Below are 25863 nucleotides of genomic sequence, written 5' to 3' on the forward strand. Positions count from 1 at the left end.
TAATAACAGCTTTTAACTCTACTGACTGTATCTGAGTGATTGGCTTTTTTCATCAGCTGACTGTCTAAATGGCTGTGGACATGTGCCGAAAAAGAGATACTTAAAGCTGTCAGTTTGATAAAAAAATCTTTCAGTTCCTCATTTCTATGAAAAATTTAGCAGTTGAAGACAAGCATAAAACAAAGAAAGACAGAAAATAATCACTACTAGAGGATGTTTGAGAAAGGATTAAAATCAAATTTAGGAAAGCATACATCGGTGCAATACAGTGCTTCTGTCTGTGAAAATTTCTAAGGAAATACCACGGAGAAAAGTGTTGAATGAGTTAGCAAGTAAAGGATTTGAAAAAGGCAGAAAAAGTTGTTTCAGTTTATTGGTATTGTCAACTACATTGTATACTGTGCAGGCTAAAACAGAATACCAATCAAACAGTGTGTGATGTGCCTTTGGGGCTCCTCCATTTCACTTTCAACTTTAATTTAGCTAATTAGCAAGGACTGTTAAATAAGTGATGTGTTTGTTGGTGTATGCTGCTAATTTGTTGTTTTCAATCCCCACAGCCATATAACAACTGAAAATAAACCATGTTGCCCGAGAGAGTACTCTCTGGGTAGTTGGATTTAATATGTTTAAGAGTCTTTATGTGCAGTCAAGGGCCTAATCATATATTTAACACGTGATAAGTGTCCTTTACAAGCCCTGAGACAACAGATTTTGAGATGAACTAATTTAATTAAAATCTCAAGGTGACAGCTAGAATGAGACTGAAGCAGCGAAGTCGTGTCAGATGAGTGTGTGCCTATTTCTGTGTATAGCATTGCTCATTTTGAAAGAGGTCAGGTCGCTTCCTGAAATGCTGCAATTAAACTGTCAGGTTTGGTGAGGATGGTGAAAGGTAGGACACGGACTTCAAAAAGGAAAACTTGGTTTATTTAACAAAAAACAAAGTACAAACAAAAGGCGCGGCTAAGCCGGATTCAGAAAACGTGACTGTGGAAAACAAACAAAAACACTTGGCATGGCATAGACTAAATAGGTACTTAACTTGGGAAACGCAGGTAGCACAGGTAAGTAGACATATAGGGAAGACAAGCAAAGATCCGACCAAGTGACATGGGAGACTGGAAACTAAATAGAGGGCTGGGAGTGATTGGAGAGTGAATGCAGCTGAGGGGAAAAACACAGGTGGAGTGAGTGAAACTAATGAACTGAATGAAGGGAAACTAAAACATGGCAAAACTAAAAACTAAACATGGACTACAAAACCAAGACATGACCAACACCAAAACCAAAAACATGGGGAGAAACCCCATGGGCGTGACATAAACCTGTGTCAGAAATATAATTTAATGACAGCACTGCCTCATCTTATAGCGGAGCAAGTGCATATGTCACATGGATTTTCCTCTTTTTTTTTTGGACATTTTAGGAAGGGCAACAAATTGAAACTCTCTGAAATATTGCATATCAATAAAGGTGACACTCTCACACAAATTAGAATTGAGTTTGGCATGGAAATTTTAAGCTTCTCCGAATAATTTTAAATGAACAATTCAACTGAAACAAAAACAACATCATGGATTTCAAATGACTGCCATTTTTATCCAAGATATATATATCTTAAACTCTCTCCATATTTCATCACAGTATCTGCAGGTAATATCCTGATCCTGCCCGCTCAATGCCAAGGTTTTAAAAGGATCAACTATAACGTTTTTATTCAATCATACCTAGCGTTTTTGTATTCATCTGTTGCTTTGTGATGCAGGTATTTAGCAAGACACTGAAAAATATTTAAATAGCTGTTCTAATAGTGTTTTGGAGGATTGAAGAACCCACTTTGTTAGTGCTAATGCCAGAACAACATAATAAGATAAATTTGTACTAGAGTGTTTTAAAGGCGTATCACAGGTATACATATAAAGAAAAAGAGAGCTGGAAGGGTTGAGTCTGTGTGTTTGGAGTCAAAAGAAGCGACAAGGAAAAGTGTGTTACACAAAGGGCGACAGAAAGCGGTAGAGGTAGGAAGGGAACTCAAAGCCTAAGGGTTGCTGAGTGATGAATCAGTCAACCATCAATCATAAGAGGAGAAAGGGGGAAAAAAGAAGAGGAGAGATAGAGATTAAGGCCAGGTAAACCACAGAGTTTTGTTTAAGAGACAGATCCATAAACTGAAGCTGCCACGTCAGCCATCCACTTCATGCTTCTTCATCATAATGTACAGAGAAGTGCATCAGGGACCAGTAAACTTTGTCACACCGAGCAAGAAAAAATACCAGTACTCGTAAGCCATTTTCACACCAGAGATGTTCAGGAGTGTGTGAGAAATTTGATCCAGTCTTTTTCCACAGTTGCTGTTCAGACAAGCACTTCACAGCAGGAGGCTCTCTGCAGGAGATGGGCTCTCCTGGGGACAAAGTGGACGGGTGTCCAGAGCACACAGAAGCAGAACGTGATGTAGATATTACGTTGTGTAAATCGCTGTGTTTTCTTTACAGCACATTGAAAATATAGCACAGGAGGCTCCTTTTTTTGTGTTGATATGAGTGCTGCATGTTTCTATCCACAATAGCTGGGATGGAATGGGAAGCAGCATACACACATGCTCACTTTTTCAGCCACCTAAAAATGCTCCATATTTGCTGACACGTTCACACATCGTCTCTTCCACTGATGTCTCATAGATATTAAAAAGGAGACTGCTGGAAAATCTCCACAACAGTTCCAGAGCACATGTTGCAGACATTTGCATTGTCACGTGCCACTGCACCGGAGCATCTCTAAAATATGTCCGGCTCATACTCCAGCACATGCGTGGAAGTGGCTCCTGAGATTTAAGTTAAATGAGCAACTTGTACATGTAAATTAATAATTGCTATAAATGCTTTTACACAACCATATAGGAATAAATATAGAAATGTATACAGAACATATGCACTTTGTTTTATGTTTAACGAGTACTTGTCCTGAGTCAGTGATGTCATAGCTGCCTGATACATGAGGTGGCCACATCCAGATTATTTGATTTGTCTTGTTCTGCCCTGAATCTGAATGATTTCTGAAACATAATACATTGATGTATGACATTAGATTTTTGATTCAGTCTTGTGATAAATCGCTTGGAGTTTCTTCCTAATTATTTTCAGTTTTTCAAACAAAGCCTAGGACCTAAGACTTGACACTAAATTCATCAGATTTTTCACATAACATTTTAGCTTTGGAATCCATCGCCATATAATGATCTTAAAAATGAGCACACAGTTATTTGTCCAGTGCTAAGGACAAAAAGCTTCTTCAAATACTGTGAATGTGGGCTGAGTGATCTGATCTTAATCTGTCCTCAAGCATCCTAAATGGGTTTAGATCTTTATTTTGATCAGATAACCCTGGAAACATGTTAATGTGAGGTGTAAACAGAGTCCATGTGTTGTATTTGGAATGAGTATGTGCTGTATCTAAAGAGAGCTTTGGAATGAAATGGTTAAATGCTTATAAAACCCAGACTGTGCTCTTTATCATGGACAACTTGTCTTTTTTATTCCTTTGAAGACAATATGTAGTACACATTGTTCTGCAGAGCACATGTGCTCACAGTCAAGGTCATAACACTTCAACATCACTGCATGTGCAAATAGGTCATTCGGTAAGAAGTGTGAAAAAACAGAATTGTAATCCTCATTTTAACACAGTGATGTCAGCATGGACAAATACATCCCAGCCATATTTTTCTATAAAAACAAAATTTCCCTCAAGTCCTGTGTGCTGTGGCATATTTGAGATGAGCAAAAGAGACAAGATAAGTAGAGAAGACCAAGGTGGAGAGCCAAGCATAACAGATAAAGCTGCAATGCTCCATTTGGTGTAAAATACTCCCCCGTGGTTCAAATACTTGAGAAGAAGAATAAGTTAACTCTGGAGAAGTTTGTGTGTGAGTGTATAAGATCTGGAAGGACACTGGCCTTTGTCTTGGACAATATGCGTATGTCATTTATGCACATCTTGTGTGATTTGACCTTGTTCACTTGGACATCTCTAAATGTATATGTACTTGTGCATGTTATTTGTTTAAGTGTATTTATGACTGCCCACATGAACAGGTCTTGCAACTAATAGATTATTGATCGTGGTTAGCCTCTGTGACCTGTTGTAGCACACACACAATTTACTGACTTTCACTCTCCTGGAACTTTTCATCCAAAAACAACTCAAGACAACTACTATCCAAGCAGATTCTTGTCTTGTGTTTAGTGCGTTTTTACTTATTTACTCATCACTCTTAACATGACTGAAGCTTTAACAGTTATTATCGGCTGGGCTGCAAGGGCTACAGAAAAGTGGATTTCAAATAGCAATCTTTGGAATGATACTGTAATTCAAAATCTATTTACCACTTGATGCAGTTTGTTATACCTACCATGCTGTGGCACCCCCCTCTCTTCTTGTACTCTCCTTGCTGTTCCAACCAATTCTATAGGGGTTTATAAGAGATCCTTTTTCATTGCTGAGGAACCCATGGGTATGAGTGTGTGTGTTAGTGTGTGTGTATCAAGCTTTTTTCTTTCTTAACAGCTATACAGACTTTTCTGATTAACCTTGTCACTTCTACAAAGTCAGGACAATCCATCCCATCAAAGCAACACAGATCAGATACTGTAGCTATTACAGATACCAGAAATAAATAACACTTACATTACTAGCTGCTCCTGGCTAAAGGCTGCAGGTTCCACTGCTAATCTAGATCAGTTATTATTGCAGGAAAGTATATGACACAAAAATGTAGCTGTTCATCCATTGCCTTGAAGTTTAAAGCTACATCAAAGAAACAGTACAATTGCAGATATTTGGTTATTACACTGGTGACAAAGATATGGCTTTGAACCCATGTCATTTTTTTTCTACCAGTTGCTGATGCACAACGGAAACAGTGTTTGGAATTTTGAGTGGCTTAATATACCGACATGAATCAAGTCTAATTATTCTTCCCCTCCCCCCTCACTTGTATCTTACTTGCATGTTTTATTCCCTGGTCAAAATAGCATAATAAATTATGCCGGGCCTTTTTTTTCACTTCCTCCCCAAAGTAGTAAATTTGGAAAAGATGGCAGCTTCAAAATGGATGCTCTGATTCCCTTTAGGCTTAACAATTGTAGATATGGTCATATTCTTATTTCCAATAAAGACCTAATCCAGTTAAACAGAACAAGGGAAATACAGTTTGATGTCCTGTGTGCTCAGAAACACTTTGCGTGAAAGTTAGCTACTTTCCTCCAAACTCACGAAACGCCAAGCATTTTTAACCATGCACATTCCAGACTAATTGTATCACTCTTTACATAACAACAAACAATAGGGGAAACAATTTATTTCATACTTAATTTTGAACATCATTTAGAGGGACAACCTTTGTGCCTGCATTTGGTTTCCCAATGGAGGCTTTAATCAAGGCTACTCTGGGCTCATTTGGCTCATTTTCTCACAGTTTTGTATGTCTTTCGGTTTGTTAGTGTCTCTTTGCTGGGACAAGGATTTCCTGATGTTGGCCTCTCCGCAGAGCTTTCAACCATGTGATGAAATCCCCAGTTGAGTAGCTACCTTCATAATTACTGTGAACGGTTTACAAGGATGGAACATGAGAGACATGAAGTTAATTCCCTTGATTGCAAAACACCGCTTAAAATGGGACATGGGGATGGTTTACAATGATGAGAGGAGATTCTGAGAGCAACAAGGGGGGACTGGTGCGAGGGATGAGAGATGATGGAGATTAAAAAAAAAGGACAGGATCTGATTTCAAGACATGGAGCCAAATAAAACCGCCTGGGTCATTCATTATCTTGAATGTGAAGTATATATTTTATCATTATGTAGCAGAAAAAGGTAGACCCCAATGAATTTCTGTCATCAAACAACAGCAACCAAGAGACCAGTGAGATACAGACTCAGACATCATTCACCCATGATGAGGGTTTTGAGTGTGAAGATTTGAAAGAGATTAAAATTATACACAGGTCCTTTGGCTGCATTTGTATATAGTGAAGCAAACAAACAAATATATGGAATAAAAGCAAAAACAGTGGTATCTAAGACAGTGACAGAAGACATGGGATGGATCTCAAGAGACTTATGGGACACGAGAGGGATGAGAATTGGCTAGAAAGTTATGTGTCTTGGATATGATTTCAAGTTAAAAGAAAGAAAAAAAATATGGTATTTGACTGAGAGGCGCTTCATTAGAAATTTGACTGAATAAATATAGACTTACACTACTGTTTTCACAAAAAAAAATGCTAAAGATAAAAGTTGGAGCAAGTGTGGAGCACCTTGGCCCATTTGAGTCTAGCTGAGCGTATAGATGCAGGACTTATTCAACACCAGACCTCATTATCTGGGTGTGTTTGTTTAGCTGTGAAAAATTTGATTTTGTATGAGTTCAGGCTATAGCTAATATGTTAACATACATTTTAAAAGTCTTGTTTTGGTCTGACTAACACAAAAATCTCTTTTGCTTTTCTTTTGTCACGTAAACATGCTGAGAAACAGGAAATGTTGAATGTTGTCCAGATGTAAATAATCTCTGTTGCCTCAGTTGAGCCTAAGACGTTAGACCTTCCTAATCATGGAGGGATATGATATTCCACTTCATTCAGCAATCCATACATGTTCTCCAGATATTAACGTAGAGATGGATACTGAAATGATGGATTTAGTGGAACACATTAGTGTGTGTGTGTGTGTGTGTATTAGTATTTGTCTCTTTCTCTGATACAAAGTGACACTTCTTTCATCTTTTCATTTTTCTGTCATCGCATTTTCCTTTGTTGCCTTTCATTGATTTCTACTTTAGGTGCCCTTTCTTCAAATGAATTTGAAATTTCATCCACCCAGGCAACTGAGGAGCTTATTTACATTCTTCTTTTATCTTGCTTTGATCTCCTTTACCTTAATCTTACTTTCTTCTGATATGTTACTCACTTTTTAGCCTTTACTGTCTATGCATCTATAATACCTCTTTGGGAACGGTGCTGTGTTTTTCATTGTATGATAATTGGCAACTCACAAGGCATCTCTGTACAATATTGATTACATATACATAAATATGTATCAGATGACTCAACGATTCTTTGTAAATGCTGACTGTTGGACTGTCAACAGTCAGGTTTCTCTTACTCTGGTAAGTCTTTTCTCTCTTCTTATAAGAAGTGCCAGTTATGCCAGTTATTTTTGGTTCATGGTTTCAGTCTATATTCTGGTGGTTTAATTGTGGTATTTAAGTGTTTTGGTTGCCTTGTGTCATTCTTAACTGATATGTTTGCATCTTGCACTGTTCATGACAAAATGCAACCTTTATTCTCAACAACTCTCCTTTAAGAAATATGATTTTGAGCTATTCTTTTTTACATATCAATTCAATCCTCTTTTCAAGCCTCTTTTGTATAGATATAACTCTGTTTTCAAGGTCTTATATCTCTTGCATACTGAAAAGCCTTATGGGACAGATTTAGAATTGGACGCTGCATGCAGACTCAATTTCTCTTGCATTCACACATATGCACATTGAAGAACCATTAGGGCATTGATAATTAAATGTGATGTCTAAACCAACCACAAGGGAATGTGGTGGGGTTCAATCACATATTAACATGTGCCTTGTCGGCTTTGAAGGGTTGCATTTTAATATCAAGAGCCTCTCTAGCCTCAGATGTCAGAGCAAAAGTTAGAAAATCTGTGTGTTGGTGCATATGGAAGGATTGCTAACATAAGCTACCAGTTTTCAGTTTAATCTTCCATAGGATATTGTCAGTCGGGATGCTGAATTTCCTGAATATCAGCTTAAGAGCCTGATGCTCATAAAAGCTTCCTGTTGCTTTGGTATGATAATTCAGTTTTCTTTTCTCGAGCTGTGCCAAGCTCCAACATCTCAGGGAGAGAAGATCTTCAGTCATTTGTATCTGTCTGGCATTTGAGTACAGCACTGGATTCCCTTAAAGGCAAATCTATTGCCATGTTTACCTGTGGATGCACAGTTATGTCAGCGGGGTGTCCTCAAACTAACATTTTGTCACAGATTTTTTTAAGCACTTCTTCTCTGTTAGGACGAAGTGTGTCTTTAAGCAATCATGTTGCTTAAAACATTCTCTAGTTCCTATTTTTGATTAAGGTTTTGCTGATTGTATTTAAATGAAATAAATAAATGTCCTAACTATGATCTTTATATGCTCACACACGTAATGATTTAAGTTAAGAAGTTAAATGTGTCAAAGGTGCAAAGCGGACTATCCTGTACGTGTAGTGGAGAAGACGATGGGTCACGGTTTAATTGTGTTGTAAAAGCTACAAACGTTAACAGAGTCAGGCTGCAATTTCAAAACTAAAGGGGTGTACTGAAAATTCAGGTGTTTTGCTGAATATTGCCTTTTGGGATTTCACAAGTTTCAGTCTATTAGGCCTGAGCAGTGACAGCTTATCATTTGATCTTTTTTTTCTTGCATTAATCTGAATAAAATACAACTGATCCACTTGTATTAACTTTTTTATCATCGCTCTCTCTCTCTCTCTCTCTCTCACACACACACATACGCACAAATGCGGAGGAGCTGTGCAATATGTAATTAAGGATGATCCACATTGTACCAATGATCTGCACACTGGTTATTTAATCTGTGTGTGTGTCTCGGTGCAAGCACATGCGCCCTTAAATTCATGTGTGTGAGTGTTGAATGTCATAAGGCCAGAGCAGTGTAATGTCACACTCCTGTCCAGTTAATTAATTCAAATGTCCACCTATAATTAATTTCACACAGAAGATAGTGACCGTTCCCGTGGTAACAGACCCTGAATGCATAATACCTTCAGAGTATGTGCTGGGATATTTAAATGCTCAGTGTATTTCGAAAGAAATATAGAATTCAAGGTTGTATAAAGGCAGATATTTATCCGCTAAAGGAGAAGTATTGTAGTATAGCAGTAAAAGTAGAGCTTTTAAATGTGTTAGTTTACTTACAGTTGAGTGATCTGTTAGCTTATTAATATTTTTGGTAGCCAAAAAAAGGTATATGGGGCAATCCTAAACTCTCCGCTAAATTTCAAAAGCCATGTTAAAGACATAAAGTTTGCATTAAAATTTTTAAATGGACTTGCTTCTCCACCTCTATGTGAAACTAAAAATAAAATACAGAATTGCAGTCGATCTACTGGGCCAACCTCATGTGGCAAGTTCTTTTTTGTGAAACATATTTTGCTCAAACTGTTTATGTGACATTTCTACATACTTAAATTTGTTTAAGCGTGATTTTGCATTGTGTTTTATTTCATTTAACATATTTTGATATCCTGTAATGACAGTACATTCTATGTTTGTGTTAAAAAAAACTATAGGTAAATTCCACCTCCTTATACTGTATCTATCTATAGAACTAGGAGGTTAGAAAGAAAGAGATTTGAATGTGTATAGACAAGAGTTTTCATCATAGCAGATTAACTTCCTCTTACTAAACTGTCATCATGCTGTGATTAATGCCATGTGCAGGCCTCCTTCTCATGTCAGAGGAAATATTGTGGATATTTTATTCAACAAGGTGATTACACTGAACAATTCTTTATGGCAGTTCAGTCATTTATCCATCCACCAATGGATCCGCCCCTTTCTTGATTGTCCATTTACCTTGTATTAGCCCATATTTCCCCACTAATGATACCATTCAAATTAAATGTTGGCTAAAAGATGAATTTGTCTGTGTAAAGCTATCTGCTGCCCTGATCACCCACATGTGAGTGGTATTCAAAGTTCAATATACAGCTCTTCATTTTTTAAATGAAGGCCTTACAATGCGTCTTTATGCAAAGATCACAGCTGCCATGTGATAACAGAGACCATGAATGTTTCAGAAGGAGATAACAAGCATACAGCTAACTTTAGCTTTTGGTAATAAAGTCTAAAATACAACAGCACTCAAGAAGAAACTCAGCCAACTTTGACTGACCCTGAGAGCCTATAGTCCACTAAATCAAATGTTAACTAGAGTGCTGGCACACAGCTTATGGCCTCTTTCTCAGTGGTTACTACAGTTCTATGCCAGCATAGCAGCATTTATGGATGTGAAAAGATATGCTGTCTTGAGCCAAGAGTAGTTACGAGGATGGGAGAGAACAGGTGTTGCTCTTTCAAAATTAGTTTATTAAAGTCAGCATATATTGTCATGGACATCAGTGTGGGGTGCTGTACTAAATGAAAGTGAAATAATAAAAATTCCATCCTTTTTTCTGTAAGTCTGGCTTAAAGCAATACGCTGAAAAACATAAAGTGAAGGAAACTTAATAAGTAAGTGAAGAACTGAGTAATACAACATGCATGTTTGTGTGTGTGTGTGTGTGTGTGTTTCTGTGATTGTGAAAAAAACTACCTGCTAAAGTAAAACCTATCACCTCCACTTACAAATAGACCCGATTTGATATATGACACATCAATTTAAACATTAACTGATGTTCAAGGACAGCCTTGAATAACATATCAACAAGGATTTTATTAATTTGGGGGAATGAGGTCCCTGTGCAAAAGTAGCAAAAAAGAAAAGTGATTGCAAACCTGGACTGCCTTCAATCATCTCAGGTGTATATACACTATACTTTTAGATACACATGGTTTAGAACATCTAATAATAATACATATCATTGTTATTATCATTATTGCTTCATGATGGTTGGGTACCGGGTACATGGTTTTTGGACATCACCAAGCTTTGCTTTAAGCAGCATACTTTCCATAGAGTGAGTTGCTAAACTAACACTGTGGAAAAACAACCCTTAGCTAGCGATCAACTTTAACCTTGAGGTGGCTTTAACAACATTTTATTATATATTATTTATTTGAAATTCATTTCATTTTTTATTGAGGTCCTAATTGCCGATAAAACTAATTCCCAACACTGAAGGTATCTCATTTTTTAGAACTCAGAAAACAAAACAAAAAAACTGTTTTACATCTATCATACACTGTATCATTAGTAAAATACAAAAAAATATTTATTGAATCTTCAAGATTGCATATTGTAAAGTGATATCTTTTTCCACCGTGCATGATTTTGCATTCCTCTTTGGATGGTATAGCTGCACATTTTTGTGGAAGGGGTTTAGTTTTGTGCCTACATGTTGCACAGGCAGAGGCACTACTTGGCCTAATAAGGAAGGCGGAAGAGTATTGTGATGGAGTTCAGGTCAAGCTATATCCCTTTTAATGACAGCGTTATTTTTACATTTTTGAATTTAATATGATGCGACATTATGTGCCCTTTTTCCCCAGTCAAGTTTTGTGATGAGAGGATTTGTTGTGGCTTTTAGATGATGTGACCTCTGAGACAGCAGCTTGAGGGAGAGATGGGATGATCTTTAAGAACAAGGGATTAATATTCCTATTCATTTTGTCTCGTTTCCTATCTCCTCTCAAGGGCCAATGTGACTTTCATTCTTCTGACATTCTGAAAAATGCTGTTAAATGTTAATGGAGACTATTTTTACATGGGTCGTGACCACACCTGGCACACACTTACATGCCAGACACCCACCAACCAGACACGCAGGAATTTAGACATCTAGCCATAAAATAAGGACCGACAAATATGAAGAAAAACTTACACACACATAGCCATCCTTTCCAGGCCACAGCACAAAACTAACCTTTCACCTTTGACTGGTAATTTACAAAGATGATGTAATCCCAAGGTCTACCTTTAAAGAAAAAGGACTTAATATAAAAACAATATCATTATTTTTAATAATATATTCTAGTCTGAAGGGCTGGCAAAGGTACCAGAGAATGAAGGCTGTTATGAATTCACAGCTCAAGGGAGAGAGAAAAAAGAAAAGATTGACAGCAAGAAAAGTTAACTGGATGCAGTCTGTGTGAGGCTGCTGCATTTGGAAAAGAGAAATCTTTCTCATCCAACCTCCTTTGAACAAGGGGCACAACCAAGCACAAGTTAACCTGATCAGGAGCACTTGACAGCACAGAGGTGAGAAAAGCCCTCCAAAAATGTAGAAAAATGCATATCAAATGATTCACACTTTGACTTGACCCTACTAAGCTTTGCAAACCTTACTTAGTGAAATCTTTAGTTCTTCCCTCTTAGTCTAAGTTTAATTTTACCTCCAGTTGCCGCATTGACTTCATATTTGATCTAACAAGCGCTCTGCATGTGTCTGCACGCAGCTGTTATCATCTGAGCGTTTTCACAGCCTGTTGGCTGGAGAAATTCTCATGTAGAGCACATCACTTGCTGCAGAGAGCCTGCTGTTTAAATCAAATGCACTTTACATTTGTTGTACAAGGAGATGTCACAAAGAGAGTGTGTTCTTTAATAGCAGACTGGTGCAGCTGCCTTTTTTGAGCAATAGGAGATAGATATAATTCATTTTTGTAAAGAAAATGCAGTTCAGATTGTTCTCATGAACGTTGAGAAAATAAGCTGGATGTGAACATGTATTAACCATTACAATTCACTGTGACTTTAGGATACAACCAGTTAGATCAGTTATGAATTAAACACCTTAACTTTTGATAGATGATGTTGTAAGGTCTTTCAAAAAATAAATTCCCCGATGCAAGTATGATGATTCACCACACATCTAATAATCCTTACCGTAGCTGCACCTGAATCACTCTTATTTACATGGCATATCACATCGATTGAGGGTGACATCTAAATTGAATAAAACGCGCCTCACAGTTGGATGTCCTCTTGACATTATGTTCAAATTATAGGATTTTTTTTTCTTGTTCATGAAAGGCATCACCTTGACAAGGCAGGATTATATAAAGACAGAGTGCCCTGAACATAAAAACATGCCACTCTTTATCCTTGATGCAACAACAAATAAAACAAAATAAAAATGTATTATTCTACAAAGAAACCACTATTAAGAGCCTTTGGTGACATGCAATTAAAATCACATAAGCTTAACATTTTCACTCAGGAATACGTTATTACAAACTAGACAGACAGAGTTGAAAGCCAAATAAAGAAATAAATAATCTTATTCTGTCCAGAAAGTTAGAAGCATGAGTCTTCCTTAAAAATATGCTATGAAAGTTTGATTGGTATTTCAAATTTTGTGAACCCTTCAGTTTATATTGATGCGAGTTTTATTAGTAGATTAAGTAAGATCAATCAAACAAACAAGGGAAAGTATAATAATTTATCATTACAGTGAGCGGCATATAGGCAGTGCAAATATAGGAGTGTCTGCTGATAAGATTTGGAAGTGGGTATGCTCTGTGATGGCTGAAACATATGTGGGTATGCTCCATAAACCAGCATACATACTACACTACACCACTGCTTATTGGGTAGCCATTACATGGGATTTGTGGGCTTCAGAGACTTGCATACAGTATTTACTGCATCGAAGGGGGTCAGACTCTTGTATTGAAAAGATGCAGCTTTTTATTTGAAATAGAACTATTTCAAATAAAAAGCTCTCCATGAAAGGGAATTCAAACTGATTTGACTGCTCTGTACTTATTAATGAAAAAGCTGATGTGTGTATTTATATCATAGAATCCAATCCAGTTCATTAAGAGGCATCACAATGCATCTTTAGAGGCCCGTCAAGATTCACAGCTCTACAAACTATGACACTTCTTCCACGGTTCAGCCAAATATAATGCCCCGAATCTATACTAAGTTGTGTTTGGGTCTCATCTCTCCACAAAGCATTTATCTTACAACAGATTTTTCCCTCACACCTCAGCCATGCATGATATTGTTGTTCAGTGTTCTCCTGATGGTGGTAATAAGTAACTCTGGTTTCTTTTCTGAACCCTTTTTTTATGGTTAGCTTCATGGGGAAGATACAGATTCATCCATCTGTATTCATTTCTGTAACTGTGGATTAATTGAAACTCTTTTTGAACTTCTCCAGAATTGGTTCTTTATCTACTTTTAGTGTAAAAATCTGTCACTATTTTAGGTAATGCTTATTGCAGGAATATTGAAAAGTGTGTCACAAATTTTAAGGCACCACTGTACACTTACCAGAGTGCAACTGTTTCCCAGCAGTCCAGGAATTAGGACCAGTATAGGTGTGCATCTGTTTAGTTACATTAAAGTCAGACTGTTTACAGTCCTGCAAAGTCAAAATGAATAGGGTCTGCCAAGACAGGAAGAGCCTAATGTTCCATTAGAACTCTCTGCTATTAAATTACAGCTCCAGAGCTGGAGAAGTTTCAGCGAGCTCAGGTCCCCAGAGGAGAAGCACCGAGAAATGAGAGACAGAGGGAGTAATAAATCTAAAACTGACAAACAGCAAATATAAAGTTATGGCATCCGCCTTCTTTCACTCACCCCCATATTTTTCAGTCTTCTTTGAAAATGAAAAGCAAGATATTGATGGGACAAATTCTGTAACTGTTGTTTCTTTTCTTTTCTTTTTTTGTTTGTTTTTTAGTTTCATAGGTCAACACTGTTAATCAATCACCTACATCCTTTACAATTTTTCATCCGCTGACTCCACCCACTATTCCTTTCAAAGGTGCCATATGATGGAACAATAATCTTTTTTTCTGTTCTTGGGAGTCACCAGAAAGTGTAAGACTCCCTTAAAACATAAGCCTGTTTTTTTTTTTGTTCCCTTTTGTTTGAAAGTTTCAGATTTAAAGAGCCAAATCGGATTTTCATTCCAAAAGTAAGTCACCACTTAAGTTCCCTCGACCTCCCCTGCTAAGCCTCAACCTCTGAGTCTCACCCGCTCACATCCTCCTTGCTACACTGATGAAGCCAGCTTCTGGTGGAAATGTTTTGTTGTCAGCTGTACTGAGGAGCAGGCATCTTACAGCCACCACCAGCCTCAGAGGATATAAGAGCACAGAGAAGAAACTCTATTTAAGGGTTCTATTCTAGCAAGAGCTAGCTAAAGACTGTGTGTATGCAGCAACCACTTTTTACTTTTTGACTGTTTTAGCAACTTGATTCAGTCCAACGCTGGATTGAAGAAAATGTGCTCCAAAGATGGATTAGTTCCAGCTCTCAGTGTGTGAACTTAATACAAGGGAAATTACAAGTATCTGATAAATAATTCGTCAAGGTTTCATCAATTCGACAATTTCTTTTATTCACCAGTAGCGAATGATAACGGCTTAGATAATGAGGTTATCATAAACCAACTTTCAAGAAGGTTTTGCTGAAACTTTCTAAAAGAATAACATTATTGTTTTGACATTACTTTATCATTTTTATGCTTTTCTAGCTAAAAAAAACATCTCAATAAGAACTCAGAAGATAGTGTGAGATTGTTGAAAAGGGCATAATATGACACTTTTAAATTTCAAATTCCTTATCTTTTAACACACTGTGACATACTATAAACAAGTACCATATCTCTTGTGTGCGTAAGGTATCACTTTTATTTTTTGTCTCTTCAGGAAGTGAAGCTTATATCTAAGCTCTCTGCAACACATAACTTTGCTTGTCTTCAGGGAGTTAGTATCCCTACAGGACAAATAGAGCACGATAGACCAAATGCAACATAGAGAGAAGGCTAGGGTGAGAGAGGAAGAAATGTCATAGACAGGGGGTATAGGGAGAAAAGACCTGATAAAAGACAAAAGAGTTACATAAAAAGAAAATTCAAATCAAAAGATAGGCAGACAGCAAGGGAGCGGAATAATTGAAGTTGTCTTTGTGCCTCCTGTGGTGGTGATAGGTCGTCACAGGGTCCCTGCGGGGACAATTACAGGGCCTAGTAGCAATAGTCAGTGTTTGTGTGTGTGTAGGCGGACGCCTGCCGTCTTGCATGTGTCACCAAGGAAAGGCCTTTTGTGGGAGAGGAAGGCACAAGATGGGATACAGGAGGAGCAGAAATGAAAATCTACCAGTCCACCATGAAATACTTCACAAAACCGTATGCTCCTAAAACAAATCTGCTTCTGACTTGCTAGTCATCCAGCTTCCAAAAAAAAGCATACATATGCAGTCTATACACTGTGAATATCCCTTCCTAATACAGGCTCCATAATAAAAACCAAAACATAATAAAAAGTCAAGCTGAAAAATGCCACAGGCAGCTTTTGAAGGTCATATCATACCTGCCCACCAGGTGTCACTGAATTACCCTCCTCTTTAAATTACCCAACATTATCTGGAAGCACCTCTCTTCACAGTTCACTTGCAAATCTGCCTGATAAAGATGTTGGAACCCCCAAAATAACATGTTTATGTTGAAATTACAACAATACATTTATGTTGAAATGACTGTGGGAGGAAGTATGGTAACATGTCATCGTGAATTTATAAGTCCATAATGCCACCAATTATTTAAATTGTTGCCTTACCTTGACCCCAAACCATACACCTATTATCTACTGACATATTCAAGATGGCATTATGAGTGAAGCAGGTGGAGGCCCACTTTGTTCCAGAAGCTGACAAGTAAGCTGATAAATGTTCCATGCCTTATTTCAACATGTGGTTGATTTGAAAACACATGAAAACAACCTTTGCAGGATATCTCAGAATCAAGGCCGGCGTATTAAATATGTGAAAAACATTCATAATTCTGAAAAACAAAAATGCTCAAATTGTTGTACATATTGGGATGAAAAGCCTACATTTGACTAGTTTGACTACGTCTCTCTCATTGCTTTTGTTAATCATTTTTCCCATGCATGTATATACACTTTTTCATTTATCTGTTTATTTTTTTCACCTGTTTGTGTTCTACCCTCTTTCTCTTCATAATTACCATCCTCTTGCCTACACACTAACTTATCCAACCCGCATTACCATTCCAATTTCTCAGTGCCACCGTTGTTGTTTGTTGGTGGTTTATATGCAGTGTTTTGTATTTAGTTCTCACTGGGAGTCACACTGTTCCATTTACCTTACTCATAACGCACTGCTTGGGAATGGCTCCAATTATGCTAAATGTGCATGTTTGTGAGTATGTGATGTTTCTGAGTAAGGCATAATACAACTGTGCGGGAAGGGATGTCATTTTCGTACTCTTACTATATACTAATATTTGTTTTCTCAAAACTCAAGAGCTCCTTTTGAGGGGATTATCAAAATGCACCTTCAGTCCTGCCACCAGGGACACCAACTTCCATCATGCCAAAGATAATAATGTCATACAGCATAGTGTGATCATTTCCATCATACATGTGACACACATGCACATTTGTTTGGCAGTTAGGTATGATGATTAAAATAACAGTAATGATAATATAATAATCATTCTCAAATTGATTATTACATACAGATTTCCTACTGTGCATAATATCACAGACAGCTTAATATCTATATGCAAGTTGCTGGGGTTGAATGCGCCCGTCTTTACTTGCACTTTAATTCTCGTATATTTCTGTATTTCTTTACTGGCCAGTAAAATTGTGTAAGGGCTGTTTAGTTTTAGCTGATGATATATAGCTCAGATATAAAGCCCAGCATTGACTCTAATACGCTCTTTTTACACAACACTCACCATAGATCCATTCTGAAACAAGGGTGCACCCGTTAATACAAGGGGATTGAATAGTTCCCCACTGCGAGAAGCAGTGTGTTTACCTTCATGCAGGCTATGCATGAAGTTTTATTTTGTTTGGATTTTTTTTTTCTACAAGAATGCAGTAATCAACCTTCCACAGGTGGACTGAGAGTGAGCTGACAGCTGCCACGCAGGAATGGGAAATCTGTGAAACACCTCTCTTTGTCTGCAAGTTGGTGCTGTTAGATTCAGAGACACCATGTGAGTCCATCCACCAAAGGATAAAGCTATCAATTATTCAATAATAAGTTTAATTACCAATGCTTCAAGCCTTTTGGGGGGACTCAATTTCAACATGCATTTATTGTCAAGTTTGGGATGCTACATTTAACTTTTTCATCCACTGCAGTTTTTTTTCCTCCAGTCTCACTTAATTTCTCAATACGTATATATATTCATTTCTTAAGAGTTGGGATAGTAAAGTTTTTATCGTGCAAATAAATGTTAAGTGATGAGATACGTCAGTAACCACATTGAAATTTCTCTAGAACAGAGATACTCATAGCGCGGCTCGCGAGCCACATGCTGCTCCTCAAACTTTAATTGGTGGCTCGCACTCGCATAGTAGCTTAAAACAATACGGTAACAATAACAATAATTTTTTTCAAATAACATACAGCGAATACTGCACAGTATTAAGTATTTTTATTAAGTATTAATTAAGGCTAAATGGTGTTTCCTAAAGGGGGCACTGTTAAACCTGGCAACGCAGCCCGCTTAAACCACCGTCACACTTGACCGCAGTGCACGCTAGCTCCTTTAGCCAGCGAGATGCAGGCACAATGGATCGATTTTTAATTAAAAAAGGCCAAAAACCATGCCCATCTTGAATGTCTCACTATGATTACAACAACAAACTACAAATACAACAATGAAGAAAGTCAAGGACATGCATGCCAGCTTCCGCTCATCCCAGTATTAAGGTAATTGTGGTCTTAATTGAAAATGTATTGGCTGTGTTGTTTCTTTTTTTGTGGGATGTTTTATATGTAGAAATGCATATTTGCAAAAGGGGACATAGTATGTTGTCGTAAAAGCGTCTCTTCCCTTGATTTTGCTCTGCCAATGTGGCTCTTAAAATAGTGAGTATCGCTGCTCTAGAAGAAAAAAAGTATTGTACTGGTGTTGCAATTAAAACATTTCAGCACTACACAACATATCACTTCCATCACTCATTTATTGTCAAACCACTTAATGTGAGAACCAGTAATAAAAACTTTTGCTAGAAATGGTGCACTACATTATGAGATATGAATTCACGTGATGCATATTTCATGAGACAACTCAGAAAAGTTGCTGATATATAACTGAAATTTGTAAACACAACTTCCATGTGCATGAGGGCTGGACAGTGCCTTTGTTTTTCGTGAAGTCTCTTTAATGCTACAGAGAAGAGACACTTGATGTGTCAGCTGTACCAGGAGGACAGATGTTTCAAAAGGTTTCAGTTTTCCTAGATAGGAGACGGATATTGACCTCTCAAAGGTACTGGGCTGAGTTGACAATATCTATACTTCAACACTCAGCCTTCAGTGTCCTGAAACAAAGGTCTCACTTGTTTCCCATGTGTAAGCCAGCACCTGCCTTCCAAATCACCTCTGACTGACAAATGGCAGAAATGAGTTTCCCGCTGCTTCACTTGGCTCACATCTCCAGATTGCACTAAAAAAAAAAAAATTTTTTTTTTTAAAAATCACAAAGGGACAAGCTGACAAGTGCTGTTAACATCACTTTGCTTTCACTAACATCTGTGTCCCACTTCACTTCTGTTGCCTCAGAGACATTCTGAGTGACAAATAACGGCAAGGGTCCAAAGCCTCCTCACACTTGTGTTTTTCTGCTTGCTTCACTGCCGTTGCCCCGCTCATTCTTGTTGAAGAAAATCAAATAAATCTCCAGTGTTACGTCCAAACGGTAGATGAGGGAAATAGGGATGTTGGAGAATTTTTAATGTTTGAGTAGTGTTGTTAGAAGGTGAGAATCCTGCATTAAAGACCATGATATTCATAGCTGTAATAAACTATAGAAATCGCTTAATGGAAACAAAACTCCAAGAAAAAAAATTCAAACAAAACCTGATTCCAGGGACACACACATCTTTGGGAATTCCTTTCAGCTTGGCACTTTTGGTAATTATTTCATGTACTTTAATATTTGCCATATTTGTTGTCTAAAAAGCAAGTATGAAATGCATCATTCATGTGATCACTTTTTACAGTTTATTTAAGCTTAATTTAATTAATCTTATTTTTATTTCATGATTTCCATCAACCTTTTCTAATGCACAGTTCAGGATGTACAGAAAAGTAAATGATGATAAACATAATGGAAAGACACAAAGTGAGACTATGTCATGGGATTGTTCATGCTGCTCCTGTAGTTATTAATATGAATCAACGTCATATTTTCGAAATTCAAACGCATTTGAATCAGTTAGATTTTTTTCTTTTTTTTCCCTTTGTGCAACCTGATTTTTTTTCCTGTTCTGCCTTTCTTGCCTACCGTTTTTATTCATTTCTTCATGGTTTTATGCATCTCTTCTAAAATAAAAAAAACAGTGTAGAAGTGGGTCTGTCAATTTGTGAAACTTCATTTCTGACACTATCATGAATTCATTATTTCATTTTGCTTTATTTTGTTTGGTGGCGTGATATAAGGGATACTTTAGATGTAATGTAATCTATTTTGCAACAAATTGCTTTGACCTTAATGAGAATGAATTATAACCTTTGTGACAACGTCAACAAAAACTGTGAATAAAATTCAGTTTTTAGTTCTGAGGGCCAAAAATCCCATTTGTAATAAAGTAAGTCCCACTGACTTATTAGATGTTTTCCAAGGAAGATCAATACACAAAGAGAGAGTTAGCTTACATACCATGATGAAAACAATCAAACCTGAAAAATCCAACAGCCCATTGCAGGATCAGTTTCTAACCACTGACACATAACCATATTCACATTGCGAACTTAAGTACATATTGGCACGTGTTCTTACCCTCCGTGACTGGATCTCTTTGACATATAAAGGCAATAAGAATTCTGACACGCCCTCCAGTCTTACTCCTTCCTTGGTCACCCGCAGAGTCCCCATACCATCCTAAAAAAAAAAAATAGATAAATAAAAAAAAAAAAGTAAAAGACAGAGAGAGATAAATAGAGTGATTATTCATAGAATAATGTCAAGTTGAGTGAAAATGATCTTCATCTGTTTTTCAAATGAAGGCTTTTCGGATATCCACAGGATAGGATAATTAATTGTAATTTTCTTTGTAATTTATTGCACCCAGAAACATTCAAGACAACAATGACAGAATGAAACTGCCAAGGTACACAACATTCACAGGGCCAGTTTTTTTCCTACATTGTTTTAAAATGGATTAAAAGAAGAAATAGATTTTAGTCCCACATCTCCTTTTTTTCCCGCTTTTGTCACAGTATCGATTTAAAATTCTGGGTGTAATAAATTAACATATTGATACGTATATATTTCTCTAATCTATTTGGATATTGGACACCTGGATAAAATGACCAAATGTAAAAAACTTAAATGAGGATTTATACCATGGGTCATTTATTGACTCAAAATGTATTGATTCGGATAAATAAACAAATGAATAAATAGATAAATAGATTCTATCTAACACCTTCTATCCAAATTGTAGGAAGAAAATAAACAAAAAGGTGATTGAATGGATTTACTGAGGGCAGAGTTACGTAAGTTCTGTGTTTGTAAACAAAGATCTTACAAAATAAGATCCTGACAATACAGAACAAAAACCCATGAAATGCTTTTAAGGTAGGCAAAAGGTTTCAAGTGTTTTGGTTTCTTAGCTGGACTGAAACTGAATGACATCAGATGAATAAAGATTCAAAGATTCAAAGATTGAAACCAATTGAATTAAGCGTATATATCTACATATACAATTCAGAACAATTATGCTTGTTTACAGTTGTTCAGGAAATTGACCATGTTTAGTGCATTTGAATGATACAATGAGCATGTAAGTCAGTACTTTAGAGACTCACACATTTTATGTTCTCAAGTTTGACAATCTAAGATATGTTCAGACCGTTTAAAGATCCCAAGACACCAAGTGCTTATTAAACATTGATGGGTATTGTAATATTGATGTAAGATGGGAATATCATGTATTCATACAGGACCACGTCATCCACTGTCAGATCCTATTTCATAGAATAGATTTTTTTTAAATGATTTACCAGAAATACATTTTTAATGTCAGCATCAGGTTATTATCATCATACAAGAACTGAACAACAGAAAAAGGACAACTGCAAGGTGAATGAAAAGTGATGTTTGAGATATAAATTCGACTAATTTGCTAATCAGCAACTAAATATCCCAAATCATAGCTCACCTGCCAATGCTTCAGCTTTATAATGTTTACAAAAGAGTTATCTTTGTCAAAACAGCAATATCCTGAAACCTTAGAGAACCATTTAGCTTAAAATGCAGACAGAAACCCGAGTAAGACATTCAGGCTTGACAAAACGACAGATAAAAGAAAATTCTGTTGAGGCAATCCATTGAGTTACACAGGCAAGTTAACATAGGTTAGTTTAGGGCGACTGTGACCAGTTGAAAGATTTGTGGTTTGATTCTGGGCTTTACCTGGACCATATGTCAGTGTCCTTGGTGTCCTTGGGCTTGTCGAAACTGCCACATGGCTTTCAATGTCACATCAATATGTGTAAAGGTGCTTTGGATGCTAAACCACACTTTGACTAGTCAACTAGATTAGAAAAGCACCAAAGAAGTACAGTCCATTTACCATCTGTTGGAAAGATATGTGGTTAGCTGTATCGCCTCTTTTAACACAGGTCATTTCATGGCAATTCAAATTGAGAGTAATCCAATCCATTATCATTATCAAGTCTGGTACAGAAGTCACTCATGGATTAAAACCATGTCATAGATCTACATATGGATCCAGATTCCATCTTCTGATGTTGTAATGCTAGTTGCAGCCTTAAGCAGATTTGGGTATTGGAATCAGAATAAAGCCCAAGAAACATGGATGGTACATCTCCAATTAAAATCTGACTTAAATCTGGTGAATTTGAAAGATTTCATTGGTTCACATTTGTGTAGATTTTGATCATTTACCAAGGATGCATAAAAATGTTTTTTTGATACAGAATCATGTCAAGGACCTAAAATTGAAAGGGTCAAATGGTGCAGACTCAAACTGAATAATTCAATGGCCTTATGCCAGTTATAGGGTAAATCAGCTATAACATGAAAATGATTATGAGACTTCTGCAGCGATGCAAAGTTAAGCTCCATTGCGTCGACTGAGCATAAATTAAAGCGTAGGTGTTATTGTTTTCAAAATGTGAGTCTGAGTACATTTGTGTAACCATGGCAAAACGTGGTCCTAAAGATGGCAACAGTCGCAGGAATAAGTCTTTGCATTACACTGGCTTGGTTGCCCTTTAGTGCAAATTTTAAGGTGTAGGATTGTACAATGAATCTCACTAGAAGTTAATCAACATTTCAATCAGATGCCATGGAATCTTTGCCAGATTTCCAGTAGCAGGTGTTGTCACCATGGCAACCCTGAGAGCGAAGGAGAAGCTTTAGAATTCAACACAGGGTATTTTGATGGGTGTGTAAGGAATGATGCTGCAAAGGCATTTATTTTTGGTCAGCCAGCTACAGATAAAAAAAGAGGGATTTTTTTGATGTTGGTAGCCTGTGCATATGTGTGATTATGACAAAATGTAACAGTGCAGCAATAACTAATGAGTATGAGTTGGAACATGGCCCCAATGAAATACGGACTCAAGTTAACCTTTATTGTCTGTAAATCATGTTGTAGTCAGCATCTGGTCCAGTCTTATAAAAGCATAGAGAAAAATATGTACCTAACCACAATAAAAGAATACTATTAATAAAATCTGCAATAACTTTAAGCATTGTAAAGTTATAAATGCATACATGTACTGTAGGTTGTGTCCTTCATATCACATGAACATTTGCAGTATACTGGTTTGATCTGTGTGATAAAAATGGCTTTGTGCCGCTTTGTGATCACTTCTGAAGCATTTTACAGATTCCACATGAGTGGATGCTCAAAAGATTGTTGGATCAGACTAACATGGTAAGATTAAATTCCTTTCAAACAGCCTTGTAGGGCATTTTGATAGTGGAGGCTCTTACAGAGCAAAGAGGCAGCTACTGTACCATGTCAAATCGGTGCTTAGGAGAGTGACAGAGGAGAGAGCGTAGAGGTGTAGCAGCTGCTCTGATCATGGGCTTTGTCAGAGTTCTGTTAGACTTCTGGAGACTCTAGTAGGCTTCATGGAAAAAAACAAAAAAAAACATTAAACTCAGGTGGACACAGATTTTAGATATACAGCTGACAAAACATAAGACTAAATCATAAAAAAGAATGAGTTGGACAGTTACCATTAAGAAAAACACAACATAAATAAAGAAATAAAATATTTTTTTATGGCACAATCACAAGAAAAATGTGGGACGTGTAAAAATATGTAATTATAACAAATGTAGTATTTAGTATCAGTGCTATCTTTTTTTGTTTATTTTAGATTGTTGAAAAAATACAACTGAAAACAAAGATGCCATGGTGGTTCGAATAATTTTCCCTCCGGTAAACCTTTTCAGGTTCAAAAAGTTGACACAGGTTTTGCATAGTGCTTTTTCATCACTGAAACCAAAAACTGTTTGTATTAAATCTAAATGCTTTCAGCTGGAATATGTGTTGCTCAATGAAAGCCAATTAGTCATGCTTCCCTAGTTTCCAGCTTTGTTTTCATGATCACAAATATTGATGAAACTGTCCATGAGGACGGTAATTCTGTGCGGAGTGCTGCAGCTAATTATCATTAATTGTTCAATGCAACAAACCAACAGAGCCTTTCAAAGTGAAATAGTGAAAGAGACAATGAGACAGTGGGGGAGGAGAAAATGGGAGAATAGTACATTGTGAAACCCAGAAGTGGCGATGGGAAATAGTTGCTCACCCACACTGATAACACCAGGGAGGTGGCTGAGGGTGTTCGTGACAAAAAAACTCCAATGGCAAAGACAAAGCCATAAGGAACTAATCTGTCTTCAACAAGGTAAACAAGAACGAGAGACCCTTGATTCTCAACATGGCAGTCTGGATCACATCAAGAGGCAACTAAAGAATAGCAGAAATCCGCAAAAAAATCCCATGCTCTCCAAGGAGTGTGAAACCACCTGCCTCACAGATTAGTTGCATGTGTTCTTATTTATATTCTCAAAATGATTTTATTTCAATCTAAGATCTGGTGATATAGTACAACTTAAAGCTTCAATTGATTGTTGAAGATAAATATTACTTATTTTCTTATATCAATGCAGGTCTTTGTATTTTTTACTCCTGGCTCGACACATACAGATCTTAGTCAGGCTCCCTTGGCTACACTATGTAATAGTCAGGTTAGCCTTGGAGTGTCATTTTTTAACATGAAGAAGAGTCTAATTGACCTTAAACAATTGCTTGAAACAGATGACATGGGACTATAGCCAAATGCTACCACATAATGAAGGGAGACCTTGTTTCATAAGGGAGAAGTTTTGCCCTCTAACATATGGTTACCATTATGAAAGTGTGTCATTCAACACAAACCACAGCTTTCCTAAACTGGAGCCTGCAGTTAAGCCTAAGTAAATGGCAAATGAAAAAAAAAAAAAAGTAAAACTGGATGTTACTTCTGAGTGATTGACTCAGTTCCCCTGGTGAGAAGCACTGTGTTTCATTTCTCTACCCCCAAACTCCTTCCAAAACTTCCAAACTGTTTCTGGTTTCTCAACAAGCAAGATACGGAGGCAGGTCAGTGTCCTGTATACTGAAAAATGATGCTAAAGTACATCAAAAGGACACTAATGTCTGCAGTCGAGGCAACATTAACAAGTATTACAAATTGGAATTAGGGTTAGGATGAGTGAGTGACAATTTCTCCAATCTATGTTGTCTATTTCAGGATATTGGTAACCAAAGGGGGAGCAGAGACACTCAAGGCCTCACTGATTTGAACAACTTCCTCTAACGTTTTTGTAAGGGATCTAAGCTGCTCCCAGGTCAACTGGGAGTATTTATCCCTGAGGCCTCTGCTATACTGACTATATACTGTAAGCTTTTCTGGAGGCTCCTTTATCACGTACCAGAAACTCCTTAACTGGCTGGAGCAAAGGGGTCTACGCTAAAGTCAGATTTTTAAACTTCTTAACTGATGTCGATGAGTAAACTCATTTCAGCAGCTTGCATTCATTATTCATTTGGTCATTACCTAAAGTTTATGGCCTTTGAAGAGG

The 25863-nt window shown here is 37.1% G+C and overlaps 1 protein-coding gene across 1 annotated transcript in view; it reads right to left on the minus strand.

The window, feature by feature from the left end:
- LOC142378896 (zeta-sarcoglycan-like) overlaps nucleotides 1-25863 on the minus strand; it is a 352977-nt gene that overhangs the window by 103351 nt on the left and 223763 nt on the right. The window contains exon 3 of the mRNA XM_075463875.1: nucleotides 20530-20631. Coding sequence (XP_075319990.1) covers nucleotides 20530-20631 — 102 coding nt within the window. The remainder of the gene's footprint in view (nucleotides 1-20529; nucleotides 20632-25863) is intronic.

This window comes from Odontesthes bonariensis, chromosome 4, assembly GCF_027942865.1.
Source record: "Odontesthes bonariensis isolate fOdoBon6 chromosome 4, fOdoBon6.hap1, whole genome shotgun sequence".
NCBI classification, from domain to species: Eukaryota; Metazoa; Chordata; class Actinopteri; order Atheriniformes; family Atherinopsidae; genus Odontesthes; species Odontesthes bonariensis.